The sequence below is a fragment of the Teleopsis dalmanni genome, chromosome 2 (assembly GCF_002237135.1).
Source record: "Teleopsis dalmanni isolate 2A chromosome 2, ASM223713v2, whole genome shotgun sequence".
Taxonomy (NCBI): domain Eukaryota; kingdom Metazoa; phylum Arthropoda; class Insecta; order Diptera; family Diopsidae; genus Teleopsis; species Teleopsis dalmanni.
The window spans coordinates 243197877-243207228 of record NC_051847.1 but is presented as its reverse complement, the minus strand read 5'-3'; the positions used below and the strand labels follow the sequence as shown (position 1 = coordinate 243207228).

At 36.5% G+C, this 9352-nt stretch overlaps 2 protein-coding genes across 2 annotated transcripts in view; one reads left to right on the top strand and one right to left on the bottom strand.

The window, feature by feature from the left end:
- Positions 1–2307, top strand: part of LOC119677194 (dopamine receptor 1-like) — a 2718-nt gene extending 411 nt beyond the window's left edge. Inside the window, exons 2-3 of the mRNA XM_038088466.1 lie at positions 834–994; positions 1280–2307. Coding sequence (XP_037944394.1) covers positions 834–994; positions 1280–1817 — 699 coding nt within the window. The 3' untranslated portion in view covers positions 1818–2307. The remainder of the gene's footprint in view (positions 1–833; positions 995–1279) is intronic.
- Positions 2308–3527: 1220 nt separating this feature from the next.
- LOC119677193 lies at positions 3528–8752 on the bottom strand. The gene is made up of 2 exons (XM_038088465.1): positions 4075–8752; positions 3528–3859 (listed from the first exon to the last, which is right to left on the bottom strand). Exons 1-2 carry the CDS (start codon positions 8750–8752, stop codon positions 3528–3530), a joined length of 5010 nt encoding a protein of 1669 aa, XP_037944393.1.
- Between the last annotated feature and the right edge of the window lie 600 nt (positions 8753–9352).

Below are 9352 nucleotides of genomic sequence, written 5' to 3'. Positions count from 1 at the left end.
TTTCTCTATTTTGCAATTTTTGAATTTTTGGCAAATTTGTTGTGAATAAACATTGAAGAATTCACTTCCAACAAAGGATATGATAAGAGCTATAATTTCGTCAGCAACTAAGTCGTATAGTTTTATTTTCTTACGAATTTTAGTCATAAATTTCTTTAAAAGTTTTAACAACAATTTTTTTATTACTAATGTATGTATTCAAAATTTTGTAAGAGTTTTAATTAGTAGTTAGTAGCTAGTTAATAGATTTTAAGTAAATGCACCTAATCACAAAAAATTGACACAGATGAACTTTATCCACACACTGTTTAGTTTGGTTCAAACTTTATTAATTTTCTTACTGTGTTTAAAAAAGATCCAATTTCCAGTACGACAATAATCGGTAACATTAACCAGACGATCGTAACTATTAGTCTTACTGCATCTTAAAAAAATGTATAGACAAAATAAAAGTGACAAGAATGGTAACTAACTACTAATGTTCATTATGTGTACCTTAGTAGAAACATAAGAACCCTTAGAAATATGTAGCAATAAGTCCACAAGCATTTACTACTTCAAGTCCTTTAAGTAATTCGAATTGTTTAGGTATTAAAAAAAAATTTTTACTGACCTGTAGCTGTCAATATTTTCAATAATCATAGTAAGCTGCATTACAATTGAAATATATTGATAATATAAAATTTAGAAAATTTAGGTAAGAAAATTATTTCTAAGAATAAGTTTAGAAATTTACGGCAACACAATTGAATAAATATAAAAATTTAAATATAGACTCTGTGTTAATTATTTCGTTTAAACACAGAAATAACGCTATAGATCTATAATATTAGCTAAATAAAAAGCATATAATATTTTGGTTAGAAATATTATATGTAAAAAAATATACAAAATGTTTAAGTATCTTCTTACTGTCATGTATCCGTTGTTTAAAGAAAACAACAACGAATCTCACAGAATTGTGGTCTTACACAATTCAACATATAGAATATAGGTACTTTTGCTTTGTTGGTTTGCCTCAAAGTATTACTAACAACTGTTGTAGGCAACATCGTGTGTACACCTACAATCGTGTGTGCAGCTTTAATACAAAATAGCAACTTAAGGCGACATATTCATGTCATCCGCTATTCGCCATTTTGTTATAAACACCATAGCTTTGGTTAATAAAATGAAAACAAAAAAAAAACATTTTAAGCTCCATAATAAATTTGCAATGCAAAAAAAAACTTGAATAAAAATTTTAAAATATCCTTTTTACTAATTTTATTTCTTTCAGACTTTATTGCTACGCTCAAAAACATGTAAAATCCATAAAAGCTGTCACACGGCCTGGGGAAGTAGCAGAAAAGCAGCGCTACAAGAGTATACGTCGACCAAAAAACCAACAGAAAAAATTCAAAGTACGCAATCTGCACCACAGTTCGCCATATCACGTCTCTGATCATAAAGCGGCCATTACAGTGGGCGTTATAATGGGTGTTTTTCTAATATGCTGGGTACCCTTCTTCTGTGTGAATATCGTGGCAGCGTTTTGCAAAACTTGCATAGGCGGCCAGACATTCAAAATACTTTCTTGGCTGGGCTATTCGAATTCTGCATTCAATCCCATAATTTACTCAATTTTCAATAAGGAATTTCGCGACGCCTTCAAACGCATCCTGACCACTCGAAATCCGTGGTGTTGTACGCAGGATGTGGGCAACATACATCCGCGCAACAGTGATCGATTCGTCACTGATTACGCGGCGAAAAATGTTGTTGTAATGAATTCGGGCCGCTCGTCGGCCGAATTAGAGCAGGTGTCTGCGATTTGACCAAAACGCACCGCTTCAGCATTAATTTGCTGTGTTACCACCTCAGATGCAGCATCGCTAACAACTTATGTTCCGTGAAATTCAATGGCCGTGGCAACCACAACTGAAATGACAAATATCGTACATGTGGAAATGCCTGAAGTCGAAATGGAAATGGAAACGGAATTAATGTGAAAACCTTTTTTTGCGTGCTCGCTTTTCAGTTGTTACAAAAACAAAAGAAATCACAATTCAAGTACAGGGTATAACTATCTGTTGGACGACACAGAAGCACAACAAAACTTTAGTCAGAAAGTGTTGCCATATTTTTCAATTAAGTTAAGTAAATTATTTTCGCTGTTCCTAGCAAGAGAAGTAACAAATTATCAAAAAGTGAGATTTTTATGTGGTCTACTACCGATAAGCAAAGGAAATGTAAGTATTACTAGAGTATAAAAATTAGAACATAAGTCAACCACTAGTAAAAAGAATAAAATTATAATATATATAAAAAATATGTACTCAAACTATATAACTAAAATAAGTTTAAGAACTGAGAAAAGTATTAATATTTAAATTGCAAAAGACCTAATTCTCGAAGAGCTTCTTTCAAAATATCCAAAGCAAAACAGACCAAAGTTGTTTAATTAGACTAAAATTTTAATTTAAACTTAAATTGTTGTTTTTGAGCTCAAAGTATTGTGGAAAACGTTTCGCAGTTAAAACATTTTAATTATGATAGTTGAAAGTATTTCACTTGTCCAACGCTGGCACAACCTGAAATGTCATAAAAACAATTTTACAAATTGTGGGTGGGTGGGAGTTGTAATATTGCTAAAGTCACAAATTAAAATACTTAAAAGAAGTTGAAAAATAAAGTATGAAATATAATGTGTTTTTAAATAACTTTTCTATATAACCACCTAAGACTCGATTTTAAGTGTAGTTAGATATTAGATTCATGTTAAAGAATTTAATACCTAACTACAGTATTCAGTGTTACTTACATTTTGAAGAGATGATAATACATACTAGTTTTCTTAAATGCTTCCCATGGAAGCATTACCTTTTCTTAAGTTAAATTTAAACAAATTTAGCGAAATTTTGCGTCAATTTCTAACAATTTTATTATTTGTAGATTATAAATTAGTTAATCTTTTCCTTTCTTAATAAACTTCAGAGTGTCAATATCAACAATTTATTTGAAAAAATTATTTTCAAAACTTGAATTTAATTATTATTTATGACAATATAATGTATTGAAATGAATGTTATGCCAGAACTGAATATTTATTATAGAATGCTAAAGACAAATAAAAGCAATATTACATTCGGGTTAATGACGTTTCTCTTTCCTACTTCATGCAAATATAAACACACACACAAATCTCTCTCTTATAACACATCTCTCTTTAATCTTCAATTACCCTGTGTTCGTTAAATGCGGTTTTTTCTTTCTTTAAAGTTTCAAAGAATATTTCATTTATTTATCTCTAATATTACTTATCATATAAAACATATTTTTAAATGTAATTAGAACAAAACTCAAACAAATTTACTGCACAACACGAAACACAACCGAACACGACGGATGCTCGTACAACAAGAAGAATGAAAAAACTTGCTAACCATTAAAAGCAGCCCACACACAGTGGTTGCCAGATTGATATAGATAATTTTAAACATTTCTCCCACCTAGACGTGGAGATACAACCGGATCTTGCGTCTATATTACTCGTGTGCTTCAGGACGTCCTTCAATGTCGATTGGTAAAACAGAGATCTTCGTAATTGGCCGTTTCACAATGGCGGACTGTGTTTTTATGGTTACAACCCGAACAGCACCGTCCGTGCCAGGATGGACTTGGATAATGCGGCCAAGCAACCAGGAGCTTGGAGGCAATCGTTCATCTCGAAGTAGGACCAGTTGACCGGTTGCGACATTTGTTTGGCTTTTAGTCCATTTGTTTCTGGCATGTAATTGTGTTAAATATTCTTGGGACCAACGGCGCCAAAGTCTTGATACATCTGGCTTAACATCTTCCATCGGAATAGTACACCAATCTTTGTATTTAGCAAATTAGGTTCAGGTACGGTAGATGGCGCTCGTCCAATCAAAAAATGTCCTGGTGTCAACGCTGATAAATCTGTGGGGTCATCAGATAGAGCCGTAAGCGGCCGCGAATTTAAACAATTTTCGACTTGTTTTAATAACGTGTAAAATTCTTCAAAAGTTAAAGTTGCCGTGTTTGCTACACGCTTAAGATGAAATTTCATGCTTTTTACTCCTGCCTCCCATAGGCCACCAAAATGAGGCGCTGCGGGTGGTATAAAGTGCCAATTTATGCCAACGGTTGATGCAAACACAGACCCAGCTTCAATTTGTTTTTTAAATAATTTAATTTCATCTTTCATTAAAGCATCAGCACCGACAAAGGATGTACCACGATCGCTGTACATATCTGAGCATATGCCCCGGACTGATACAAATCGCTTTAACGCTGCTAGAAAGGTTTCAGATGTCATATCACTCACAAGTTCCAAATGAATAGCTCGTGTAATAAAACATATAAATAGAGCCACATACCCCTTGTAAGTACGATGGCCTCTCCCTCTTGTCGCTCTCACATTAAATGGACCAGCATAATCCACGCCCGTGTGCATGAATGGCTGTGATATATTACACCGTGCTGGAGGTAAGTTACCCATAAGTTGTGCTTGCGGTCGACAGGCTTGACGAAAACATGTAATGCATTTGTTAATCACTCTCTTCACAGCGGATCTTCCTTCAATAATCCAAAATTGCCGTCGCACATATGCTAATGTTGTTTGAGTTCCGCCATGTAATGTTCGACTATGAGCTTGATTAATAATCAACGTAGTAAAATCATGACGTTTGGGTAATATCATTGGACTTCGTTCATCTGAAGGAATATTCGCATTTTGAAGTCGTCCATTTAGACGCATAATTCCGTCGGAATCAAGCTTCGGATTCAATTTAAACAATTTACTTGATTTGTTGATTGGATTGCCTTTCCGTAAAGCGGCATAATCGTTGGTAAACTCGGTCGTTTGTACAATTGTTACTAATTTTTTAAGAACCGTATAACGTTCTTGCCAAGTGCAGAAACTTTCATCCCTACGCATCCTTTTTTGACACATATGAATAAAACGTAGGCATTGCGCCACGACTACGAGTAATTTATCAAGAGTAGCATATCGTCCAAATATTTCCCACACTTCTGTTGATAACTGCGTAGTTAATGAGTTAATCTCTTTTTTCTCAGGTAAACTGTCAGGAGTATGATTGATTTGGTGATTAGGCCACATTTTCTCATTTAAGCGAAGCCAAGATGGTCCATACCACCACATCAGATTACCTTTTAGTTGCAAAACGGTACTGCCTCGTGATGCACAATCAGCCGGATTATCCTTTGTTGCAATATACCTCCAGTCTTCAATATTTGTCATTGACTGAATTTGTGACACTCTGTTTGCCACGAACTGCTTCAATTTGCCTGGATCAGTTCTAATCCACCACAGTGTGGTTGTATTATCAGTCCACAAAATACAGCGTGTTGGTTGACACTTAAATGTTCCTTTTACCTTGTGTAGAAGTTTTGCTGCTAGCAATGCTGCACATAATTCTAAACGTTGTATAGACGTTTCTTTCAACGGGGCTACCTTAGTTTTACTAATAAGCAAATTTACAAAACTGGTCGTACCGATGGTTGTTTTCGCATATACTGCAGCCGCATATGCTTGATTTGATGAATCACCAAATGCGTGTAATTCAATTGCACTTGTCGAAGTGGTGTTTATCCAACGTGGGATTCGAATGTGATGTAATTGTTGTAAGTCAATACGAAAGTTATGCCAAATGTTTGCCATCTCTATTAACAAGGGATCATCCCAATCGGATCCAGTACGCCAGAGTTGTTGCAGAAACATCTTTCCTCGAATGATAACCGGAGCCAAGAACCCAAGTGGATCAAATAACTTCGATATGTCAGACAACATTAGTCGTTTTGTGTAATGATGGTTGTCACAAGTTACATTGACGTTGTAACCAAAACTGTCGGATTTTGTATACCAAGTAAGGCCAAGTGTCTTAGTTTTATACTCGGTGTTAATTTCCACATCGTCGGCGTGAGCTTTTACGTCCTCAGTCAGAGTGCTTAAAACGTCATTTGAATTCGAATTAAATTTACGTAAAGTGAAGCCTGCAGTTGCTAGAAGCTCCTGAAGTTCGTGCAATTTTTCTGCAGCTTCGATTGGAGTGTCTCCACCTGATAGTACGTCATCAATGTAAAATTCATTTAGAATCGATTCAGCTGCCCGTGGAAAACGAGTTTGCTCCTCTTTTGCCAGAGTACGCAATACTTTGATGGCAAGATATGGAGCACAATTAGTCCCATATGTTACAGTGAGCAACCGGAACGTTGTAGGGGCGTCCCCGTGTCGAACGCGCCACATTATTCGTTGCAAATCCACATCTTTGCTATCAACAAGAATTTGCCTGTACATTTTCTCGATATCTCCTGTAAACACTATAGGGTAATGCCGCCATTGCAAGATGATATTTGATAGATCATTTTGTAATCTGGGACCTATATGCAGACAATCATTAAGAGATATTCCGCTCAAACATTTATTAGAAGCATTGAAGACTACGCGAAGCTTCGTTGTAGAACTCGATGCTTTATAGACACCATGGTGAGGAAGATAACATGTTGAAGCTACATCATACGAGTGTGGCACCACTTCCATATGGCCACAGGTCTGATATTCGTCCATGAAATCTTGGTAGAGTTTGTACATATCCGGATCTCGGGTTAATCGCTGTAACGTGCTGTTTAATAATGCAAGTGCATTTAGTTTACTTGACTTAAGTGTTGCCAAATCAGCTTTCTGCTTGATTGGTAGTCTAACCACATATCGACCCGTTGCGTTGCGTACAGTTGTACGCTCAAAAAAATCTTTACAGTACATTTCATCTTTTGTTAACGGAGCGTGGTTTGTTATTTCTTCCAATTCCCAAAATTTATGTAGCATTTCGTGCAATGTTGCCCGAGTATGATAGCAATTAACTTGTCCTTTCACTGAAATACCCTTTCGTCGCGACAGTCCACCAAAAATTACCCAACCGAGTTGCGTATATTGGGCAACAATATTGTTAGTTGGATGCCGTTTTAGTCGCTCATAGACAATAGCAGCATAATCTGAAGCGCTCAAAATCATATCGACTGCCCCCGGAACCTGTAATTGAGGATCAGCTAAATCTAAATTCATGAACTCACCAAGCGCTTCTTTCGGTATGGGAATGGTTGGGGTAACGCTACCCACTCGTGGAAGTATTAGTGCAACACAATTCATGTTGAAATCAGATTTTAACGAATGGATTGTAAATGAAACCATTCCTCTTGAATTGGCGACCCTTTCACCATTTGCACCACTCACCGGCACTATGACATTTGTTTTGTCCAGTTTTAACCGCTGCACGATGAATTCGCTGACAAACGTTGCTTCCGACGCGCTATCCAAAAGAGCTCGCACAATAAGCTTCTGACCAGAAGGACTCCTTACCTCTATCAATGCAGTGCCAATTAAAACAGCCTGTAGATGTAAAGTTCGAGCACCTTGATTAGCACTGGAAATGTATGTATTATTTGATGTGACAGCGTATTTCTTAGTCGCTTCAGTGGTCTTTTCCGGTATATTTGAGTAATTAGTTTCTCCACCACTTCCACTATGGTCATGTAGTAATGTATGATGCGCTGCATTACATCGCAGACACCGATATTTCGATGGACATTTATGACCCATGTGTCCCGTTCTCAAACAATTGAAACACAATCTTGCAGATCTGACTACCTCATATCTCTTTGTCCCAGTCATTTGCCGAAATTCTGCGCAATATGCCAGTAAATGCTTACCTTGACAATGCACGCATTGTTGAACAGTGGTATGATGGCTTTTCACGGACCCCTTTGTTCTGATAGGTGTTACAAACTTTTTCTCCTGATTAGAGTTATCGGTCATGCTATTAACTACCTCCAGCGAATGTATTCGATTTTCTAAGAAACTGACAAGCTCCTCAAATTTTGGAATTTGTTCTAAACTGGTTGTTGACAGCTCCCAAGCTGAGCGTGTTTTCGTGTCTAATTTTTGGAGAAGGGTAAAGACCAACCAATCGTCCCAATGCTGCACTGGACGACCCAATTGCTCTAACGCACGCACAGCTGACGTGATGGTGTCACATAACAAGCGTAAACTATTTGGTAAACCATCAGACACCGTTGTTAAATTAACAATTTGTTTTAAATACGCATTAAGAATGATCCTCTTGTTCTCATACTTGCGGACGAGTAAACTCCATGCTACTGCCCAATGTGCATCTGTTGTAGTAATGTTGTCTAGGGCGTGTTGAGCGTCCAACACTAACGCATCTTTTAAATATTGAAGTTTCTGTGTATTAGACAATGCAACGTTATTTGATACAACTGACGTGAATAAATCCTTAAATGCGTACCAGTGCAGATAATTACCATCAAACGACGGAATTTTAATACGTGGTAAATTAGATGTCAGTTCCATGCTTGACACACCTTTAATTACAGTTTCGTTATTACCTGGAGATTCTATAACTTCAGTGCTTTCTAACTCATCGATTAGCTCTCCCATCATTTCCGAATAAATTATTTCAATTTCCATGTAACTGTCTTCGCTAACTAACGCTTTTATTGTGTCACTCACTTCCACCTTTGCACCGTCATAAATATTGGCCAACAAATCTTCTCGAGCTTCCTTGTACTGCGTCCAGTAACTTTCCAAGAGATTCTTTCTGGCAGTGAAGAAACCTTTTGTTTGCTTGCTTTTTGCCGTTTTCCGTATGTTGGTGGAGAAGTTTTTCAGCAGGGATTGCGTAGCTTCCAATTTTCTGGCGATTTTTTGCATTTTCAGATTTTATGCGAATCAACTGTGATTATTTTCGAAAGTAAATAATTGTGCCCAGCGGCCATAAAATTTGGTAGATATGCCCAGCGGCTATGAATATGAAAGATACGCCCAGTGGCTATAACTTTGAGAAATATGCCCAGCGGCCAGACGAAGCACGCGATCTTCGTAGGCAGCAACACACAATTGAACGCAAAAGATATGTTGCTCCCCGCAAGGGATGCCAAAAATGTTCGTTAAATGCGGTTTTTTCTTTCTTTAAAGTTTCAAAGAATATTTCATTTATTTATCTCTAATATTACTTATCATATAAAACATATTTTTAAATGTAATTAGAACAAAACTCAAACAAATTTACTGCACAACACGAAACACAACCGAACACGACGGATGCTCGTACAACAAGAAGAATGAAAAAAACTTGCTAACCATTAAAAGCAGCCCACACACAGTGGTTGCCAGATTGATATAGATAATTTTAAACACCCTGAATTCCCCGTTATTAGTCACCAATTCTGTCAGAATTTTTGTACCGAAAATCTGAAAAGTCACAATATTTTCACTTAATTTTCCAAATACTAACATTTGAAACAAAAACAA

What these genes read in the sequence shown, in the direction of transcription:
- LOC119677193 (XM_038088465.1), bottom strand. Translation starts at nt 8,752, where the DNA reads ATGCAAAAAATCGCCAGAAAATTGGAAGCTACGCAATCCCTGCTGAAA. An exon ending in ATGGGAGGCAGGAGTAAAAA is followed by an intron (nt 3,860 to 4,074) that starts GCATGAAATTTC and finishes CTAAATACAAAG; the next exon opens with ATTGGTGTACTATTCCGATG.